This window comes from Medicago sativa, chromosome 5 (assembly GCF_051527215.1).
Source record: "Medicago sativa cultivar Bolivia chromosome 5, Bolivia_mono, whole genome shotgun sequence".
Taxonomy (NCBI): domain Eukaryota; kingdom Viridiplantae; phylum Streptophyta; class Magnoliopsida; order Fabales; family Fabaceae; genus Medicago; species Medicago sativa.
Window position 1 is genome coordinate 79,251,627 of NC_140753.1, and position 23,970 is coordinate 79,275,596.

At 34.6% G+C, this 23,970-nt stretch overlaps 1 protein-coding gene across 1 annotated transcript; it reads left to right on the forward strand.

The window, feature by feature from the left end:
- Nucleotides 1-13,858: 13,858 nt before the first annotated feature.
- Nucleotides 13,859-16,355, forward strand: LOC146925459 (protein REPRESSOR OF VERNALIZATION 1-like). The gene is made up of 4 exons (XM_085711020.1): nucleotides 13,859-13,987; nucleotides 14,115-14,833; nucleotides 15,019-15,081; nucleotides 15,687-16,355. Exons 2-4 carry the CDS (start codon nucleotides 14,606-14,608, stop codon nucleotides 16,077-16,079), a joined length of 684 nt encoding a protein of 227 aa, XP_085567146.1. The 5' UTR covers nucleotides 13,859-13,987; nucleotides 14,115-14,605; the 3' UTR covers nucleotides 16,080-16,355.
- Nucleotides 16,356-23,970: the final 7,615 nt, after the last annotated feature.

The following is a 23,970-nucleotide window of genomic DNA, read 5'->3' on the forward strand; positions in this document are numbered from 1 at the left end:
TAGCAAGACGGTAGTGAAGTTCCTAAAAAGAATATTTTCACCCGGTTTGGTACACCAAGAGTTCTCATTAGTGATGGAGGGTCACACTTTTGCAACACCCAACTTGCCAAGGCCCTAGATCATTATGGAGTCAAGCACAAAGTAGCATCACCGTATCATCCGCAAACGAATGGACAAGCCGAAGTTTCTAACCGGGAGGTCAAACGCATACTTGAGAAGACGGTCTCTACATCTCGGAAGGATTGGTCGGCTAAACTTGATGAAGCTTTGTGGGCATATAGGACTGCATACAAGTCTCCTATAGGCCTCACTCCTTTCCAAATGGTCTATGGCAAATCTTGTCACTTACCGGTCGAGCTCGAACATAAAGCATTTTGGGCATTGAAGTTCCTAAACTTTGATCAAGAGAAGGCCGGTGAAAGAAGAAAAGTTCAAATGCATGAGCTTGAAGAATTGCGAAATCAAGCTTATGAATCTTCAAAGCTCTACAAAGAAAGGACCAAGAAGTATCATGACAAGAAGATCATTCTGAGACAATTCATGCCGGGACAAATGGTATTACTTTTCAACTCAAGACTAAGGTTGTTTCCGGGCAAATTGAAGTCTAAGTGGTCCGGACCTTTCATGGTTAAAGAGGTTAAACCGTACGGAGCTGTTGAACTTGAGGACCCAGTCACCAAAGCCAACTGGACTGTGAATGGGCAGAGACTTAAGCCCTACTTCGGTGGTGAAATTGATCGGTGTTTGACGACGATTTCACTAATCGAGCCATGATTTCTTCAAAATGCGTCAAGCTAAGGACGTAAAACAAGCTCTTGCTGGGAGGCACACCCAGTTTTGTAAGTATTTTTATGTTTTTTTTTTTTTTTGCATATAGGAGTAGTACATATACATTTACAAGCAGAAATGAAAGACTTTGAAAAACTGATCCTGAAGCCTCACGCCAATAGCGAAATTTGCGCTATTAGCGTGAGAGCTCCAGAGAGCCACGCTATTAGCGTGAGTTTGGCGTGGGAGAAAAAAATTTTGTGGGCCCAGGGGATTAACTCCCCATAACTTCCCACAACCCCTCTTTTTCCCCTTTTACGGTTTCATTCTTCCCTTTTTCACTCTCACACACAAAAACTTCTCTCACTCACACACTAACCCTAAAAATCAAAACCTTTTTCTTTTGGGTTAATTGGTTCCAAGCATTCATCTTTGCATCATTCATTCTATTGCTTGCATTCAATCACTGCACTAACAGGTTTGATTCTCTTTCCTTTCCTTGTCTTGAATTGAAAAATACATGTTTTGACATGATTAGCAATGGTTAGGGTTAGAATTTTGATTTGTGAATAGAGATTGTTCTTCATTGATAATAGTTGGAAAAGGAACAATAATCATAACCCACATGCAACAAACATTCATCTTTTGATTTTGACCCATTTTGTAAATTTGAAAAATAAGGGTTTTGAATGATTTGTGTACCAATGTTGTGATTCTGATTCCTTTTCATGATTCTATTGTGTTTTAGAGACATAGGATGAAACCTAGGGTTGAAATTTGCTGGTTGGTGTTGTGAAATTGCAGGAACAAAGATTTTGAAAATTTGAAAATTGCAGGTACGAAGAACTACGCTAATAGCGAAATATACGCTAATAGCGCAACTTTTCCAGAAAAATTTCGCTAATAGCGTACCCTACGCTAATAGCGAAAGTTTCCCAGAAAAATTTCGCTATTAGCGTGGCTGGCGCTAATAGCGTAGATCTTCATACTTGCCCAGATTTTCAAAATTTTTTGATGATTTTAAATAACCAATTCTACTTTGTGCTAATATTTTCTATGCAATATGTTGGTGTTTCCTGGTTTTGTTGCAGATGGCACCGAAAAATGTTGAAAAAACTACCGGGACTAAACGTCCAAGAGGCAAGGGTGCCTCTTCCTCTGCTGCACCTGCAATCCCAAACCGTTTCCCTACCCCTGCCCACTCTGCCAGGTTTAAGAAGATGGAACAGTACAAAACCTGGCACGAGAAAACCTTTGACATTCACCCTAGTGGTGAGCATGCTGATATGCTCCACATTTTCACTGGTCGCAAATGGACCAAACTCCTTGTGCCCGCAACCGAGATTAACACCGACCTAATCAGGGAGTTCTATTGTAATGCTGTCCCTGATGCCTCACCCGCTACCTTTGCTGAGACTTTCTCTTGGACTTCTTATGTCCGAGGAAAGCAAATCCCATTTGATAGGGATGCAATCAATGATTTCCTTGAAAATGCCTTAAACCTTGAGCCATCTGAGGACCCCACAATGCCCACCTTGTGTACCTATGCTAAGAGAAACGCTCAAGGCAATTGGAAATTTCAGCAAATTGAGCGTGATATTATGAACAAGGGCAGGCACTTTGTCAAGAATGACAAGGGAGAGATTAGGCATGCACTTACCAAGGAGATGACCGCTACTGCCCGCTTAGTTTTTCAATTCCTTGTCCACAATGCCCTTCCTAGAGCCCATACATCCGATGCCCCAAAAGCCGTTCTACCACTCATCTGGTGCATTATGAAAGAAGTGCCTGTTGATATTGCTCGCATCATAGCCAATGAGATGAAGGCTGTGGCTTTGAAAGTTGCCACAGGTGCTAAGAAGGTGGCATTGTTCTACCCGGGTTTGATTATGGGATTGCTTAAGGCTAATGGAGTGCCTATTTCTGGACCCTATGATGAAGATATTGAAGGGGCCATTACTGACACTCATATTCGCACCTGGGAGAAAACAGAGCAGAGGGCAGCCCAATACCATTTCTCTGATGATGAAGGTGGCCCATCTGAGGGTGCTGGTTCTTTTGACTTTTCAGGTTTGCAGACCTTTATGCTGGAGCAGCAGATGCATAACCAGTACGTGAGGGACCAGAACAGCTTCTTAATGGACCAGAATGAGGCAATTTGGAGGAGCAACATGGGCATACACCAGGACCTCTACAATGCTCACATGCATCCGGGAAATGCTGAGTACCCGGTTATGACTCCTGAGCAGTACCAGGCTTATGTTCATTGGCCTGAGGGCAGGCCAAATCCTTATGTGGGGGTGGCTGATGCTGTTGATGATGAGGCGACACCTGATGATGCTGGAGTTGTGGGTGATGATGATATGTACCAGGATCTTGATATGGATGATGCTGGAGAGGATGATCAGTGATCTGGGTTTTTAGTGATGTTTTTCTTTCTGCTTTCTAACTCTTTGTTTTTATTTCATGTTGGAACAGTTGTTTAATTGGTTGTATTTTGTACTCTTCAAGCACTGTGGTTTTAGTGTTTGATTTGTTACTTTGTTACTTTATATTTGGTTTAATAACTTAGCTTTTTGGTTTAATAACTTATGCTTTGGATGAAATTTTTGTTTACATCTTGCTTGTGTCTCTCAAAAGAAAATTGCTCATGAACAATAAATTTTAAAGTGCTCCATGGAGCCATGTTTGAGCAAAAGCAGGTGAGTGATAATGATATTACTTGTGATAAAGCGTAAGGCCAAGGTATTGGTTTCCTGTTATTCTAGGTTTTTAATAAGAATTTGAAACTTGTACTTTGCACAAAATATATATCATGTAAGTCTTTTCATAAACATAAATATCTTTGAACCACTTAGTACTTAACCTAAATGTGAGGTAGCTTCAATCTGTTGTATATATGCTGGAGACCGATAATCATCGTCTAACTTATTTTAGTTATGTTAAATCTGATAATTATTTTGAATTGTTTGAAAGCATGGAAAGGATCAAGGCACTTTTTGAATTGAGAATAACCTACTTGACCACATAAAGCCTACCTGTGAGAAGAGCGAGTATCCGATACCCCAATCTGAGCCAAATGAATCAAGTCCTCAAACATGAACTGTCAATATTCATAAGCACAATACTTGTTGAATTTGCCTGAAATTTTTCAAAAATCCAGTTCATGGTTGAATCTTTGATAAGACTTTGATAATTTTACTTTGTTGAACCCTTAACCTTTTTGTACTTTGTCCCTTGCCTTAGGATAGGGGAACATTCAATTAGAGTTTTGTTGTATTCAAGTTGGGGAGGAAAAGGAGGCATTATATGTTAAGTTATGGTGAAGTTGTAAAATAACCTGACAACATTGAATCAAAGAAAAAATTGTACATTTGAAAAAGAATAGAAAAGAAAAGAAAAAGAAAGAGAAAAATCAAAAAGAGAATAAGTTGTCAAGGTTATAAGTTTGATTGTTAATCACCAAAGGTTTTAATTCTTGGTAGGGAAGTATATGGATTTCAAGTTGTGATACAAAAAAATGTTCCTCTTTGATAGGCTTTCTGATCAATTGTCCCACATATGACATTTCTTTTGTAGCCCGGCCAAGTTATAACCCTTGCAAGACCTTTTGATCCATGCTTTTAAGCTTTTTGAGACGATATTTGGATGGACACCTAACTTAAATAGGATGTTAGCATGATTGTTGGATGTGTGTTCATTACCTCATTCATTGTTATCATTATATTGCTTTTACTTTCATAGAAGTGTGTTAGGTGTGGTTCATAGATAAATATGTTTATGTTTTGAAGTTTATGATGTATAGTTTGTGCTTAGGACATTTTTCGCATTCTTAGTTTGAACCTAGAGTAGCGGAGGACCTCATGCTTATCCACGCGATCATATTTGAATCACCATTTGTTTATTTTTGTTTTGAATTGTTTGACACCATGTTGAAAACCTTGTCCAAAGCCTTGTTAGTTTCCTTTTCAATTGATTTGTTTGAGGACAAACAAAAAGCCAAGTTGGGGAGAGTTTGATAAGTGTTTAAAAGTGATATATTTCATATAGGAGTTTAGGCATTTTAGTGACTTGTTTTGCAAGATTCTCTATGGAAAACTCCAATTATTGTGTAAATATGTCATTTATGCTTTTGAGCCTTATTCTACCCTTTTTGTGCAGGAAAATACAAGCAAGGAGCAAGAAACGTCAAAGTTCAAGGTCCCACGCTATTAGCGTGATGAAGAAATGGCCAAGGTCAGAGAGATACGCCATTAGCGTACCTGGGGCGTAGGTTTTGGAGAACTCTTGAAGAGTACGCTAATAGCGTATTCTGAGCTATTAGCGTACAAGCTCCAGAGAGCTACGCTATTGGCGCACCTGGAGCGTAGCTAGTCAAGAAGAACTACGCTATTGGCGTAATCGACGCTATTAGCGTAAATACTCCAGAGAGCTACGCTATTGGCGTGGCTGGAGCGTAGCAGCAGGGCAAGGCCAACGTGGCAATCTCCTATTGGCCAGATTATAGGCCGCCTTACCACGCTATTAGCGTGAGTTGCGCTATTAGCGCAGGTGCAAAAACACAGGCCATTTAAATAGCATTTTTACCTCTCTTTTAGGTATTCACTATTCCATTGAAACATTTTATACATTTCTAGTGAGAGGTTAGAGCTATTTCATAGAGAGAAACACAAAGCAAGTGATTAAGGAGTAGATTCAACCCTAGATTCATTGAGACATCAAGGATCTTGGCATGGAATCTTCATCTTTCCTTCATTCCTTGCATTAGTTTACATGTCTATGTGTAACTATCACCTTCTTTGTAGTATTGAGGTAACTATCAAGCTATTATGTAATTTTTTGATCTTTTAATATATAAGGTTCTAGCTTAATGATTCAATATTGTTGTTATTCTTGCTTTTAATGCTTTCAAAGAGATTCAAGATGATTTGGACACAAACTCTTGAATCTAGAACTAGAATAACAATCTATCTTATGTTATATCACTCTTGACAAGTTTGTAAACCTTTGATAATCACTTTTAATCAAGATTTTAATGCTTTCGGATACTTAATCAGGCTGGACACGGTCGATTAAGTTATCCGATCGACTTTGTTATCGTTTAAGGAATTTGGACACGAATGTTTAAACGCTAACTTAGAAATAACGATGTCGCTTTGGACACGAAGGATATTGTAGAAATGATTGTGATAATATTGGTTATAAAGCTAGAGTCTGTTAATCGATCGAGAGATTGCTGCTGTTATGCTTGCTCGTTATCTTATACCGCAAGAGAAATAGTTCGATCCCCTCTCGTTTTTACTTTAGTGTCAAATATGGATATAGTGTTACAAACAAACAAATTATATCCAAACCCTTAATGTGAACGATTGTGTAAATGCTTATGACTAACGTAACTCCCTGTGGAAACGATCCTATATATACTCACGGTCGATTAAGTTATCCGATCGACTTTGTTATCGTTTAAGGAATTTGGACACGAATGTTTAAACGCTAACTTAGAAATAACGATGTCGCTTTGGACACGAAGGATATTGTAGAAATGATTGTGATAATATTGGTTATAAAGCTAGAGTCTGTTAATCGATCGAGAGATTGCTGCTGTTATGCTTGCTCGTTATCTTATACCGCAAGAGAAATAGTTCGATCCCCTCTCGTTTTTACTTTAGTGTCAAATATGGATATAGTGTTACAAACAAACAAATTATATCCAAACCCTTAATGTGAACGATTGTGTAAATGCTTATGACTAACGTAACTCCCTGTGGAAACGATCCTATATATACTCACGGTCGATTAAGTTATCCGATCGACTTTGTTATCGTTTAAGGAATTTGGACACGAATGTTTAAACGCTAACTTAGAAATAACGATGTCGCTTTGGACACGAAGGATATTGTAGAAATGATTGTGATAATATTGGTTATAAAGCTAGAGTCTGTTAATCGATCGAGAGATTGCTGCTGTTATGCTTGCTCGTTATCTTATACCGCAAGCGAAATAGTTCGATCCCCTCTCGTTTTTACTTTAGTGTCAAATATGGATATAGTGTTACAAACAAACAAATTATATCCAAACCCTTAATGTGAACGATTGTGTAAATGCTTATGACTAACGTAACTCCCTGTGGAAACGATCCTATATATACTCACGTGTACATAGTTATATGACATGTAGGAAAAATCTTACATCAGTCCCCATGTTTTGCTAAAATATTTTGGAACGCAATCTAGAATATTTTGGAACACAATCTGAAATATATTTTGGTACATAATATAATATATTTTTGTACTAAATATAATATATTTTGGTACTCAATTGAGATATTTTTGTACTAGATCTAATATGTGAATTACTTAATGACAAAGTAATGTATTACTTGTTCCCAAAGTTTCTCACTTATTAGTTGTGAATTTTCTCTATAAATAGAGAACTCACATAGTGCATTCCACACACCAAAGAGTTTCATTGAGTTGTCGGGAACTCTTTCTCTCTTCTCCCTTTCTTGACTTGTGTTGACGAGTCTTTCCTCTCTTCTCCCTCCTTCGACTTGTGTTAACAAGTCCTTCTCCTTTTTCTACTCCTTTCTGTCCCTTCGGAATCCTTTCTGTCCCTTCGGAATTAAGAGTGTTCTTAAGACCATAGTCCCTTTTCGGTTTAATGTCCCTTCGGAATTAAGAATGGTCTTAAGTTCATAGTCCCTTCGATAATATATGTCCCTTCGGAATAAAGAGTACTTTTAAGATCATATTCCCTATTTGGAATAAACAATGTCCCGTCGGAATTAAGAATGATCTTAACGGTATATAAAAATTATTCAATAATTTTATTTGAGGAGAAATTGTGGTAACATCATATTTGAGTGGTCATAGTACCATATTGATAGTGTGGAGAACTTAATGGTTAGAATGGTGGAAACACCATATTTGAGAGGTCTTAGCACCATAATAGAATGGTAATGATACCATATTAAAGTGGTTTCAGTATTAAAGAGTGGTCTTAGTACCATATTTGACGGTGTAATTCTCGAACGATTTTCTACAGTGCAGTAGTTAATCGAACAGTTGTAGCTGGGCTTGTTTTATCCTGGAGGCGGCGTGGTTGATAGTCTACCTTGCACAACTTTGGGTAGTGCCACGAAACATCTTAAAGAGAGCGACCTGGTCGTGACTCAACCTAGTAACAACTTCGGTAGATAATAGAATTTGGAAATCTAAATACAACAGTTTAGAAATCCAAAAACAACAATTTCCCACATATCCCCTACTTTCGCATCTTGGCAACTTGATATAGAAAAAAGGCGCGGATAGATTTCCATAAGCGACAAATTAGACACCCAAGCATCATTCCAAAAAGAGGTTCCCAATCCATTTCCCACATTCTTAACCAATTCCTTATTAAACCACCCAACTCCTCCTTCCTCCTCCAACAACATTATATATTTCCACCAATGTCTAACATCACCCACCACTCGGCTACTATGCGTCACCATCAGCCCATATTTATCAACCAAAACCTCCTTCCACAAAGCTGATTCCACCTCTAGAAGACGCCATCTCTATTTTGTTAAGAGACTAACATTTGCCAATTTAATATCTCTCACACCCAGCCCACCTTGACTTCTAGTTTGGCACATTTTCCTCCACTTCACCCAACAAATCTTCTTAGCACCCCCAATACCTCCCCAAAGAAACTTTCTTTGAATACCCTCCACCTTTTTAATCACCTTTGCCGGGATTTTCAAAAAAGAAAGATAGACAACAGGAATAGCATTTGTCTACTAATACGGTCCAACACCGGTTCCCAAGTTGCCAACTTCCGCGCATTTTCTCCATCAGGAAGACTCAAATACATAAAAGGAAGCGATGCAACACTAAAATTAAGGAACGTTGATGCCATTTCCAAAAACTCTGTCGAGACATTCACTCCCATAAGGCAACTTTTGTGAAAATTCACCTTTAAACTCGAAACCATTTCAAACCCCCTTAACAAGGCCTTAAGGGTCCATAAATTCTCAATCGAAGCTTCACCGATACACAAAGTATCATAGACAAATTGTAAGTGTGAAATGATCGTCCCCACTCTTTACCTCCAAGCCCTTATAAAGGTTCTGGCTCACCGCGTTACTCATAAGACCACTAAAACCCTCCGCCACCAAAAGAAAGAGAAAAGGTGCCAGCCAACGAATCACCTTGTTTTAACCCCCTTTGAATATCATTTTCTTCCATAGGACTTCCATTCAAAATTAGTATATCATAACAAATTTATTTATGTTAAAATAGATTAAAGTGTAGTATATATATAATTATTAAGGGAGGGGTTGTAATTCAAACATCTTATAGGGTAAGGGAGTATAAATTTTATTTTTCAGGGGAGGGGAGTGTATATTTTAACATATGAGAGGAGAGGAGTGTAATTCAAACGTCTTTGAAGAGTTCAACTTACTCTATTTGTAATGTATGATGAGTTTTCAAAGAATGAGAGATTTAGTTTAAAATTTGTTTTGGATTAAAACTCATGAATTTCTTCCTTTTTCTTCTCACCCGCTTTGTTTGTCATGCTCTCAATAAGGGTGTGTTGGGTAAAAATAAGCTGATAGCTGAAAAGCTAGCTTACAACTTGTATAGCTGATGACTTATAGCTGAAAAGTTAACTTATTAAAATTAAAAGTGTTTGGTAAAATTAGTTGTTGAAGTGACTGATAAATATTAAATGACGTAAAAGGCCGTGCTTGTTTAATTTTTAATATAAATCATATATATAATTTTTATTACTTAACATATTTCTTTTTAAAGATTTAAATATATTTCAAATTATTTCCATCTCTAAAATTATAAATGTATATATGAATTCAATCGATATTTTTAAATTAACAAAACTTTTTTTTATAAATTTTATTTAACTAAACTTGCTTCACAGTTTATTGTAAATTTTATATAAAATTATTATTATTATATGAATTATGAACAAGATAAAGAAAAAACAAAAAAACTGAACAAGAAAATTTACATAGAAACCGTAATATATGACAACATGGGTAAACTTGGACAGTTTGCCACAAGAATGTGGGTGTTTTTTTTATTATAAAAAATTTAAATAAAATTAATAAAAGGTCAAAATTGGAAGAAAATATAAAAAACTATAAGGTAAAAGCTCAAAAGCTACTTGAAATAGCTTCCAAAAAACGTTATAAGTTAGTGGAAAAAGATTTTTACCAAACACGTCTTATTCTATCAAAACAAACTTATAAGCTAGTCCAACAAACTATAAGCTAACTTATTTGTGTTACCAAACACAACATATGGTACCGTTTGACCCGACTTTTTTTTTCAGATTCTTTACATTTTTAAGGAGAAGTTAGGTCAAACACAATATCAATAAAGTACCTTATGAAAAAAGTACTTTTTTTTTAGAATGTATAAAATTGAATGAAATCAGTTTTTGACCAAAAGTTGTTGAATGCTACTTCAATAACTACTTCTCGGCAATTTATTTCACAAGCACCTATATTCGACTCACGCTGGCAAACTTTTCTTTTATTTTTAATATTATATTTCAATTTGCTTTTTTCTTCCATTTTATTTTATTTTATTTTTTTTGAACCGGTCCATTTAATTTTTTTTAAGGTGGGTCCATTAAATTTTATTATCATTTTTTAAGGAATTTGATTATCTTTTTATAACTTATATATTTAATTTCAATATCATTTAATCATCACAACCTTACAAATATATTTATTTCCTTTCTTTAACCTCGCAAATATATACACACACATTAGCGTTTAGAGTAATAATTTATGTCTGTCTCTCAGATTTTTTTGTTACGCTAATGCGTATAATTTATTTTTAGTGTTGCATAATGCATATAATTATTTTTTGTAAAATTTTGATTTCAATTAAAAGTACAAGTATAGATGCCTAAACAAATTATACTTATATATATATATATATATATATATATATATATATATATATATATATATTTTGCACCTTTATATTGTAACAAACTATGCATATCTTTTTCTTATTTGGCAAAATTAAACATATCTTTTTCAATGACACCAACAATGTAACAAATATAATATTATATAATATAAATTCTTATATTTTTGAATGACACAAAAAATATGGTATTCTTATAACGAAATTTTTTATAGAGTATAATTGGAAAAGAAAACACCAACTATTTTGATATTATTTATGTTATTATTTGAGCCTCCTTAAATTATTTCTCATATTCAAATATTTAACAAGTCCTTTATATGATGATACGAATTTGTATTTATGTTACACAAAATAAACATCATTGAGTAAATATAGTATTTGTAAATATATATATATATATATATATATATATATATTTTAAACATTTTTTCCCTTCAAAAAATATTTTAAACATTTTTTTATTTATTATGTTAATTCATAATAAAATCAAAGTTTTGTCCTCGTGAACTTAGCTCAGTTGATAGGGACAATGCATAAATATATGCAAGGTTTGAGGTTCGAACCCGGGACACCGCCAAAAAAATAATAAATTCTAACTTTTGTAGAATATTTTGCTAAACAACTTTTAACTTAAAAATAGCTTTAAAACTAAAAAAAAGTCTGGCCAAACGGCGGTCTCTATGATTCATGTGTTGCTCTTATTTTTAATTTTTGATTAACAGGATGTGGAGTGAGACTCTCTTGGTATTTTCATATCTACCTCAAAGTTCATAGGCACGTATCTTGGACACTAATCATTATTTTGTGATTTTAGTACAATGAAACGACATAAATAGGAATCTCTTTATTTTTAAGAGTTTTTATATACTTTGTTGACAACTAATTGACGTTTTGGGATGTTATGAAAATAGATAAGATACTGCTATTTCGATGGCTCAGTAGATAGAAACGTGTATGTGTTATAGTGTATTAGATTTGTCAGGCTAAATATATGATGAGATAGTGTTAACCTGGCTAAATATATGATGAGATAGTGTTAACGTGTGCACCGCTCATAACCTAAATTGGATCGTGACACATCGATTTTATCATATTATTATACTATATATTAGAGTTTTTTTAACATGTGCAAATTTGCACATGTTAAAGAGTTTAAAGTAACAAGTTTATATTGGAACTTGTGTATTTTATAGCAAATATAAATTTTTAATAGGTTGGGGTCTATAGAGCCGTTGGAAATTGTAATATCACAAACATAGATCAATGGTCCAATTAAGAGTAGTACAGTATACGTTTAGAAACAAAATAAAATAGGAGTAGGAGATATAAATGGCACTTTACTAATTGAACTTATAGAGAGGGTAAAAAAAGGGTATTTTACTATTTTTCCTTACACATATTTATATGATTAAAAGAAGAGAAAAATGAGTTTGTGAACTTTCCCCTCCTTTTCATATTCTCTCTCGGTCCAAGACACTCACACATAAATGGCATTTGATAAATTGTAAAGCTTAACCCTTTCAGTTTTGAAATCTCTGGTTGTTACATAAATCTTCTCACAAGGAAACTTCTCAACTCCTGGCTGAGCATCCTTAATCTCTTTGTCTCTCTCGACTTCTTGGCTTCTTGAAATGGTTAGTTTTCTTTTCTCTTTGCAATTTCTTGTCATTTGCATGAATGATGATACTACTGCCTTTCACTTCTGAACCATTTTACTTTACTTTTTTGGGGAATATGAATGAATTTGTTACCAAGCATTTGTTTGTTTTTCACTGTTCCGTATTTATGATTATGTGGTCCTCAAATTTCTATTATTGTTATGATGATTAGTAGTGATAAGCCAACTCTTAAAACAAGGGCATAAGCACCCGAATATCTTTAGGGGTAGAGTGTATTGAAAGTTTTTATTTGGAAAAGTATTTGTGAAAACATCAAATGGGGTTTTAAAATTCAAGATTTTGCTAGGTATTCTATTCATCAATTATGTTGGAGTAAGGATTGCTTCACCCCAAAGATACTTTGGAGCCTTACTTTAAAACAATAATGCCCTAGCAACTTCAAGAAAATGATTTTTTTTTTCCGTTCAGCCACTCTATTTTGTTGTTGAGTGTCGACACAAGAACTTTGATGAATAATGCCTTGTTGGAGTAAAAACTCATTGAATTGTTTATTAAAATATTCTCTTCCATCATCACTATGGAGAATCTTAATTTTCACTTGAAATTGGGGCAATATCATTTGATTATTTTTTTAAAGATGTTTTCAACTTCAAATTTTGTTTTCATTATGTAAACTCAAGTTATACGAGTGTGCTCATCTATAAATGTGATAAACCATCTTTTTCCATCTTATTGTTATATTTCTTTTCTAGGATCAACTTGAAGACAAACATAAACAATTGATTAAGCTTTCGTCTAGCATGAGAACACTTGCTAACCTAGAGTTGACCGCTGAACATAAAGAGATTATGAAAAATTCTATGTTTTACAAACTTTTACGAGTTGAGGATTCAAAACAGAGTTCTGCAAGTCTCGTTTCAGAGTTATGCAGACGTTATGATAAAGAAACTCAAAAGTATGTCTTGAACAATGAAACATCATTCAGCTTTTGTATTAAAGAAGTTGCATATGTTCTTGGTATCGAAGATACCGGGACTGATTTCATTGCCAACAATGATAGGATGGAATGTCCTGATTTTGTGGCTGAACTTAGAGAAAGAATTTTGCATAAAAATGACAATAAAGTCACAGCATCAGATATAAAGATGATCTTGACCAACATGTCAATAGATGATGATAAGAGCAAATTGCATTTTCGACAACTGTTGTCTTTTTTCCTGCTTGACCAAATACTATTATGCTCAAGCAACCCGAAGATAGTTCTTTTTCGTTCTTGGTGGGCAGTGCATGATCTGGAGGCTTTTGAACAATTCAACTGGGCAAAAGCTATATTTAACCACCTTAATGATTCTGTTGGAGATCTCAAAGAGAGGATGGTGGACCTTAATAAACAACATTTTTTCAAGGGGTTTGCTCCAGTTTTGGAGGTATGTTTTGCCAAACAACTTTTCATAGTTTTAATCGTTTCAGTTTGGTGCATTTTTGTTTACACGTCCTAAACATTTGAGACTATGTTAGGCAATTATATATGAAAGGATACCATCTATGGCCCCACCAAGGAATGTGGTAAACGTCTCTTCTGAGCTTCCTATCCATAAGTATGCTGCCACAAGGAAGAAAGTTGGAAAGAAACTGGATGAACTTACAGCCGTGCAGGTACACATTTGCTTGTAATTGTTAAAAACTGAATAATAAGATTCCTTAGTGCATCAGAATCTTATGTGTCTGAACAATATTTATTTATTTTCAGTAAATCCATTTAATCATTTTTTTTCCTTTTCAGATAAACTCATGCCCATGGTGTGACCATCAAGAATTGTCTTTGGTGGTGGATGGTGCTTGCTCTCCATCTCCCTCTTTAGTGAAGGATGCAGCAAAGGATGCAGACTCTCTGGCTCCCTCTTTGGGGGAGGATGATGTTTTCTCTTTATCTCCCTCTTTGGTGGAGGACCTAGGCTCTGCAGCTCCAGAAGAGCTTGAGAACTTGAGAGTGTCTCCCTCTTTGGTGGAGGATGCAGAAAAGGATGCAGAAGAGGATGAATGCTCTCTGGCTCCAGGAGAGATTGAGAACATGATAGTACGACCCTCTCAGCCTCCACATCTATCTGTAAGGAAGTCAACAAGGGTACAAAAAAATGGTATTGTGTATTCACCGTAGTGTTTTATTTAAGTATATATATCAAACAAACCCAAAATATAAAACGTGGATGAACCCTAAAGTAGTTAAGGCAGTAAAGTTAGTGTAGTGTAGCCATTCTATCTTTCTGAACAACAATGTTTACTCGACGATTAACTCATGTAGTAGTAAGCAGCGACGATGAAGACTATTCAAAGCTTCCTTCCAGGGAAGAGCATGATGATGAGGAGAAAGATAAACAATCCAGCGAAGAAGAAGAATTACCGGTGGAGAACCCTAAACCAATTGGTGAACCGGTTATAGTTTCAAGAGAAGGAAAACAACATTTCCACTCCTTCGAATTAGGTGGAAAACAATTCACAATTGTATATGATCTCTTCCCTTCTTTTTTTTTATTTTTTATTTTCCACACGTTGCTACTTGCTACCAATTTAATATATTAGAACTTGTACAACATGAATTTCGTTTATTTTGTCATACTATTTAAGTTTGTCAATTGCATTTCTACTTGTGGTTTTGTGTGTAAAGTGACTGTAAAGTGTTTATGCAGGATGACACTGTGCTTCTTGCCCCTGATATTGGAGATACAAAGGTGTCTGTGGCAATTATTAAGGTGAATTCCTTGTCAAATATATTACCTATGCCTTGTTTTTTATGATATGTGACCTATGCATTGTTTTCAAGATATGTTGGCACATGGAAGTTCTATGACAAGATGTTTGCTTAGGTATGCTGTTATACATTGGAGAATAAGTAATGACTTCTACAAGAAGTACATCGAGTGATAGTGATATATGATATATTCCCTTTGTTGATAATTAATACATTTTTTTATCACAATGTTTTGATATACTTGAAGTGTAAAGATTCTTTTACACTATCAATCAATAATAATTTTCACAACCTTAAAGATGTTAGTTTAATTCTCAGATATTAATTTCAATGTACTAACAGTGATTTATGGGTTAGTTCCTAAAATTTCTTCAAGAATACCTGCATGACGTGATTTGATTGGATGAATGTGTAAAAAAGGTTTACACTGTCGATGTATACAAATTAAATTCTATTTCTAACTACCTTAAAAATCACACATAAGATTATTTCTGATTAATTCAGAAGATTTTTACTTTGTCATGTGCATGCTAATTAAATTATTTACAAACTTGTAGAGTTATACACCTTTCCATTTTCTGATTTCTGGGGATATTTTTCTGTTAGGACATTACACAATTCCCAAATGACAGCTTGATGATCTCAGCGCAGCAATTATACCGTCCAGATAAAGCAGGAAAAAAGGGAGGTGGTAGTTGGAAATCGAATAATAGAGAGTTATTTTATAGTCTCCACCGAGATGAGTTTCCTGCAACTACTGTTATGCATAGGTGTGTGGTGCATTTCATTCCCATACACAAACAACTTCCAAAATGTAAGCAACATCCTGGGTTTATTGTGCAAAAGATGTATGACACAAAAGAAATGAAATTATGGAACATAACCGATAAGGACAATCGACTTCAAGAAATTGACGAGCTTGTTCAGAAAACTATTCAACGTATGGGTGAACTACCTGACATCGAGACTGCTGTGGTGCCGAAGAATTCTTATATTTAAGACCGTGACGAGCTTGTCCAGAATACTATTCAACGTCTGGGTTAACTACCTGACATCGAGACTCCTGTGGTGACGAAGAATTCGCATATTCAAGACCATAAAAAACCTTATAATTTGCGATCCAAGTATTTTGTAGATTTAGAGACTCTTCTCTTAGCTTCTTTTTTTGTTTTAATTCGACATTTATTTGATGATTCAAGTTTTTAACTAACTGATCCTTTTCCATCAAGAAATCTTCTCAATTTGAAGAGAAAGATCATAAAATGATTGTTGTATTGAAATTGAAGGTCAATTATGGTTTAGTTTTTCTAATATGCATCGTTCAGTTTATATTGGTCTGCCATTAGTTCCCTCTGACTATTTAGTTTAATGCTACCAATGGATTTTAATCCTCAAATATTATTTTCCCTCCGGAGATATAGATTTTAAATTTTGTATTTGGCATGTAGTTAATAGTAAGAAATGGAATTTAGTAATTAGTATTAACTTTTCATACATGGTCTGCTATTACTTCTGTCTAATTTTATAGTTTAGTGCTTCTGACATTATAAAGGAATGAAGTATTCACTTGGTTAGATGCTGCTCATTTTCCCACGCAGCAGGTTTTTCAATCTTGATTTCATTTTCTGTTGTCTCGCTGATTATATGAAATGTAATATTATTAAAAATAGGAATGTAAAATAATAGGGACGAATTAAGTGAAGGTTCAAAGGTTGTAACTCGTCAAATTTTTAAATGCACAGTAAGTTGTCACCTATTTTATAGTATCTATCTGCAGAGGGAATTGAACTTTCTCTTCTCTATTGTCAACACCATGAGAAAAAGACGATGAAAACATACACTAGCAAGACCGGACAAAATCACTGACAGAAAGCGAGAACATGATCAAGAAACATGGATAAACAGATGTTACAACAACAGGTGAAGACGTAAAACTCAGCAAGATGTGACACAGAGAACGCGTAGAAACAGAAGTGAAGTCACTCAATTCAGCTTCTTTTTTATTCCAATATGTAATAGAGGACTCTGCTTTTTCTCAAATTCGAGTTATGTATGTTATTGGTCTCAGTTAAATTTAAATAAATTCAATGGCAATGAATTAAAAACTCATACTTTGCTTTAGACTAATTTATTGGTATTTAGGTCAATTTTTGAAAGCAATTATAAAATAAGTAAAGGGATCAAAAGGGGTTGTATGTCCCTTTCATTTTAGTGTATAGATGAAGTAGCATACATTTGGAACCGTTCAATTGGCTCAAAAAACACACAGTATAACATATAACATTTTGATGAATACCGTATAACATTTCGATGAAAGGAACCGTTCGATGAATACCATATAACATTTGGAGATATCGAGTAGAACCAATTCCTAATATACATATCTTAATCCTCGGTATAACATTTACAAACATTTATACTAGCTTCTCCCATTTTCTCCTTGCACATTGCAATCTAGTTAGTTAACCTGGTTTTCTCCATACAACTCTGCACAATCACCTTCTGGTGAATATCAATACTCAAATCCATCACACACACACACAAAAACTGTGGTGTCTTTCATCTTCCATTCCAACAGCCTGATAGTGGTAATCAGGTAGGAAGACGACATGACATAAAACAACATGACACGACATAGTATTATTGTTAGTGCTACTTTGATAGAGCAAGCGATGACAGAGTAGCATCAGAGTCTCCCTTAGAGCTCTTTGATGGAATGAAATATGAATCAAGTGAACATGCAAAGATTTTTGCAGTGTGGTTTCTCCTTTTTTTTTTTTTTTTGGGTTTTATGTGGAGGTGTTTTCTGTGTTTTATTCTTCCAGTTGTATTATGCTGGTGTTATCGATCAAAATTGGCATGTGGAGTTTCCAATCTGTTTGTTCGCCGTAGTTTGTTGTTTGGCTTACTTGTTTGACTGAGCTTCTAGTTGGCGTTTTCCTGGTTGTCTGTGTTGTAGCTGAAGCGTGCCTGCTTTTTATCGTGTCTGGTTGGGATCTTTTATTCTGGCTTTTTGGTCCATGTATCCTGTTTATTGATTTCCTTTTTGTTGTACTACGGAGATAGTTTTTATAGGTTTATATGCGTCCATGTTGCGATTGTTGTTTGCAGAGGTATTATTTACTCTGCTAGTGCAGTGCCTTAGTACTTATTTTGATCCCACTACTCAGTACATTTTATTTTGCTTTGGCACGTTGTTATCAATATATTTGGCTGTTTAAAAAAACTAATATAGGTCGTGTAATGAAATCGAGATGGTGAATGTGTTTTGAGAAAAAAAATTATTTGAAAAGGAAAAATAGTAGTGGTACATAGCATGATGAAACAATGATAGGATGTAAGGAAATGAGAGATTTGTCTTTACGTTTACTTCCATATTTGTGGCGGAGCAGAAAAGGAATAATTGGTGATTCAATTCAGTATAAATACAATTTGTATCATTGGTTTACACGAAAGTTAGAAATAAAGTGTTTTTTAGTACTCCCTCCGTCCCGGAATATCTGAGCCAGTTTGGTTTTTCACACAGATTAAGAAAAATGTATAAATAATGGGGAAAGTGGAATATATTGATTTGGGAATGATGAAAGTAGTATTAATTAGAGTTATATTGTATTGGGAATGATGAAAGTTGTATTGAAAATTGAAATGGCTCAGTATTTTGGGACACTTTTTTTTAGTAAATGGGTCAGATATTCTGGGACGGAGGGAGTATATTTAAAGAAATGTATTATTTCTAGATTTGTTTGAGACCATAATCACAATCTTTCTTCTCCAAGAAGTTCATAGCTTCTTCGAGTGCACAGAAAGAAAACTAAAAAGCACAAAAAAAAAAAAAAACATAGAATGTGCTTGATGATTCTTGTTTACGTCCTAGGAGAATAGCATATGTCTTGTGCTTCTGTTTTAGTTCTCTTGGGGCTGGTAGTGTGTAAGTTTCAGCTTGTGGTGAGCTGCTAGCTGCATTTTTTTGCCCGGAAAATTTCAGCTAGTTCTGTTATGGTTTTTCTGCATTTTATTAAGCAGTCTGCAGTCAATTCCTTAGCAGTTTGGCTATGTTTGTGGTTTTCTTTTCTCCTATTTCTGCAGCGAATAATTGGTGGATGTCTTGGTCATAGCTGGTGGCATGAAGTTGATGGCGATTCAATGCAGAACTTTGCGTTTTGGAAGCCGCTTCTTTGTGGAGTTTCTGACCTGCTACCTGATGTAGCAGCCCTGCATTCTTGTTTTGTAATCTTAGCTATAAAGCTATTTCTCTTACCGATATTGTTTGTGACATTGCATTTTTGACCAGGCAAGTAAAGATCTGAACAAACAACTTCAAACGGAGATGCACCAGCATCTCTAACAAGAGTAAGGCATTCGAATTTAGAAGAAACAGAAGTAACAACACACATCCTAGTTTCTGGTGAAACTTCTGTGTTACTCAGTGTCAGCCCAATACAATTTGAACCATAAAGCGGACTATAATATGATATGGTTTTTCTATATAAGAGAAATCACAATAAAACACGGCAACAAGACTTGCAGACCCCTGAACAAAGAATTTGAACTCGACGACTCTGAACTCTCCCCTGGTTCGGGGATGGTTAGTGCAATCGAAAACGTAATTGAAACCAGAGAACAAGGGTAATGACTTGATGGAAACATCTAGAATATGTTACTGAGCATATGTTACCTTTCATTGACTGCCAATAACATATACAATGAATGGAGAGAAAATGAAGTTACATAACAATCAAATAAGACATTTCAAAATATTTGAACATATATATCTAAATAGAGTAAATATCATACTTAACCATTGGAATTTCATGCAAACTAAACATATGTGAAAATATAGTATGACACTATAAAATGAACAATCAAATAACCCAAAAACTATGAATGAAGTATATCTATATTATAGACAGATATATCTAATAACTACAATCCACAAGTTATACGTATTTAATCAAACAGTTCACATCGGCTGGTAATGAAGGTAAGAAAATCAAATACATGAACGTAAATTAAATCAAAAGTGCTATGCTTAAAACATCTCAATTTTATAAGGCAACTTGAAAATTTCGAAATGGATTCCAAATGTTCTATCACATATTGAAACAAAGTAGAAAAAAATATCCTTTAACCAATATATTATGAAGCACTGTAAATAAAATGTCAATAAAGATGAAAATCAGTGTATAAAAAAATAGCAGTGAACACCCTTTCATCTTCAACACATCAATGGCTTCACCAACCCAATTTATTCTACTTCTTCTCTGTCTTTACAACCTTAGTCATGCCCTACCTTTTGATCACATACATGTTCTACCTTGGATACAGGAACAAAAGTCTACCGAAACTGTGTAGACTTAGCAATGCTGAACTCAACCCTCCAATACGCCTATAATCCTAAAAACTCCACCCTCTTCATAGGGGCCCCGCCAAATCCAAAAGTTTGGATTTCTTGGGGAATAAACTCAACCGGCACAGAAATATTGTGAGCGCAAGTAATTGCGAGTTTTAAAGGTAATAACAACGCGATGGTTATAAAGACCTTTAACATTCAAAATTACACGGTTGTTATTTCTAAGAAGTCGACTTTTGATACTTGTGACATTAATGGCGGTTTATAAAGCTATACACCTTTGTTAAGGTTCCGGTTAACGTCGACTTCGCTATCCACTTTTTGGCAAGTAGGGCCCTCTGTAACGAAGGATGGGTTGATGGTTGGGAACGCCCTAAATCAGCAAAATTAACACTCCAAAGGGAGACTAAGTTTATTTGATGCTAAGAGATATAGTGAAGCAGAATCACTATAACTCTTAGCTCCAAACAAGCTTAGGGCCCCTTTAGAGTGTAAATTTTTTATTTTTTTATTTAAGGAGTGCCCAACCAGCATCTCATCCGTTGTTATAGAAGGGGACACTTTCCATAAGTGGTTAACTATGTCGACATTAACCGAAACCTTAACAGAGGAATAAGGATTCATAAAATCGACATCGATGTCAGGATTGGCTCTCATGTCCCAAGAATCAATGGTCAACTTCTTAGGAATAACATTTTAAAATTTAATGTTAAAGGTTTTCGCAACCGTTGTGTTATTATTATCTTTAAAATCCGCAAATGACCACGGAGAGAGTGAATTTTTTAGGATTATAGGAGTATTGAAGAAGGTCGTAAAGAAAGTTATTGTGTTGGTGAAGTCATTGGTGTGTTGAAAAGAAGAAGACAAAGAGTAACAGAAGAGAGTTATTGTGAAGATATGAGTCTTGAGGCATTTATATCATGATCCACTCGCTGGATCTTGTTTTCCTTTTTCTGTTGAGTCATTCAGACGAACTACACGTCACAGACTCATAGCATACAGACCAGCGACCCCGGGATCACAATACCAGTTCCAAAGGCTTGAGAAATGGAACGATGTTGGGACCTCATTAACATCTAAAGCAAGGTTTGGTATTTAGATTGGATTTTGAGTTGAACAGGCAGTTCATGAAACATGTGCAACTGACCTCCAATAAAACAATAAAACAACAAACTGACCTCCAGTTGGAAGAAAAATTGCAAAAAATAAACCTCAGTGCGATGGTAGAAAGCTAATCATCTTGCCAATCAAAACGGCGATTGGAAAAAATTCATAACATGAATATCTCTTAGAAACCATGAACAAAAGACATGAAATAATATCAAATTCTGAAATCTTGATTAGTTTGTTGCTCAACAATGAAGAAGTTAAAAGGAGGAAAAAAAACTATACCTTATTCCAAGTATCTACCAAGGAATACCGTGTGCAAAAGAAACAATAAATTCATGAAAGTATATTTGCAAGGAATTGAAGAAATCAGAATCTATACAATAGTCTCTCTCTCAATGTTCAGTTCCTACTCGCGATTTTCTCACTGAGATTGGCTTCTATGGGTCCAAATCTTCAGTGGGGAAGTAAGACAATGAAAAAGAGTTAGGCTGAGAAAAGGAACTAAGAGTGAGTGAAAAGGAATAGAGTGATATAAACACAATTCAAAAATATTGGAAGGGAAAAACATGGCAAAGAGTAATATCAAGAAGGAGAAAAAAAAAGGAAAAATATAAATAAATTTCAAAAACCACAATGGCCACCCGAGATATCTTGTTCCAAGCTTAATTTGCAAGTTTGAGAAACAATAAAAAAAAATCAGCAGATGATGGGAGAGTAAACATTGATGAGAGAAAAAAAATGAGGGAGTGAAAAATCTTTGAGGCAAAAATTGAAGCTCATAGAAATTAGAGTTCCAAGGTTAGCTTGCATCAGAACATAGAAGAACGACATTGTCGGAGTGAAACATTGTTGATGAAGCAAATACATGAATACACATCTATAATATTAATCAAGTTTCAAACAATTTAAAAAAAAAAAATTATATTAATCACCAAAAGTGAAATATTCAATTAATTTTTTTAAAGATATAATAAATAAAATGTTACTACTAATTGAAAGATTAGAATGGATATTCAAAGGCATGCATGCCTTTGCTTTTGAACGGTATCCCTCCTTCTCCATGATCGCTCTTTCAGCTCCAACATGAAATAATTGATAATTAAAATTACCATACAATCCTTCTAAATATTTTCTAGGATAAAATTTACCAGCTTTGGTAGAACACGTTATCGAGAAGCAATGTTGTTGCTCTCAATCTTATATTGGCTTGGAAGCATTGCAGAAGAAAACATTGCAAGCTCAGCTTTTTCGATCCTAGCTCTTATGGCAAGGTCATTCGAAAAAAATTCTTCTGCAATGCTGCCAAGCTAAGATAAGATTGACCTCTCAAACACACTTATGTGTGTGTGACTTTCCGATGGCTCTTACCATGCATTTCGTCTATTAACGAAAAAAATTGCTCAAGCCATGACACTAAAAGTTTGTGAAAAAGTAAGTATATCATAAGAAAAAAAGTTTAAGTTTATCTTAGCTTTAATTATATATGTGGAAATTTAGTGATATAAGTAGTAAATCAAAATAAAGTAATGACTTTAATCTTTAATGTGATGTTAGTTGTATTAATCTGTTAAAAACGGAGAAAAGAGGAATAACAAAGGAGATTAGGATTTTTATTAGAATGACGAAAATTTCATAATACAAATGTCAATCTAAGAATTATAGTGAAATATAAATAGACTAAACATAAGTTTCCTTATTCCTTTTCAGGAATCCATTAGTTTAAGAAGATTTTGGTGGTTTTGAGTATTATAGTAGTGGGAAAAAAAATGCTATTCATGGCTTTGTAGCATATCTTGGTTGGTTTTTCTTCAGATCTGGATTATATGCTTTACATCGTGGCAAAAAAATTCTAGATAATTGTTATTTTATTGTTTAGACATGTTTTTGGTCTTTGCAAAGCTATTTGTGTCCAGCAAATTGCGTCCGAGCAACTATTCAATGTTCTCACGTTCATGTCTTGCGTTGTGAATTCTCGGCACTCACTGCCGTGCATCCCACACCATTGTCTTTTTCTTTGTTCATCGTTAGTAATTGCATATCCTCAGACTCAGATACTATTGTTTGTCGTCATCGTTTTTGTCAATTTTATTTTACTCGTCTTAAACTTTTGTGATCTATACCCTCTTGGTGGTTGAGGTATGTCTTTACCTTTCTACCTAAACTATTTTTTACTTTTATTCTTTTTCTGTGATGACAAATAGAAGTGATTTTCTCAACAACAACAAAAATCTTGATTATGTTTTTCTCCAAGTTTTATCGCACAGACTTCAGGTATATATAAAGATTAAAACAATCATAATTCAGGTTGTCTTTAACATAGTTGAATTTGTGTGTAAAAAATATAGCTGCTTTATGTAGTTTAACTATATGTGTTGGTACTACTAGTTTTTCTATCACACATACACATTGACCGAATGTTATTGTTAGCGC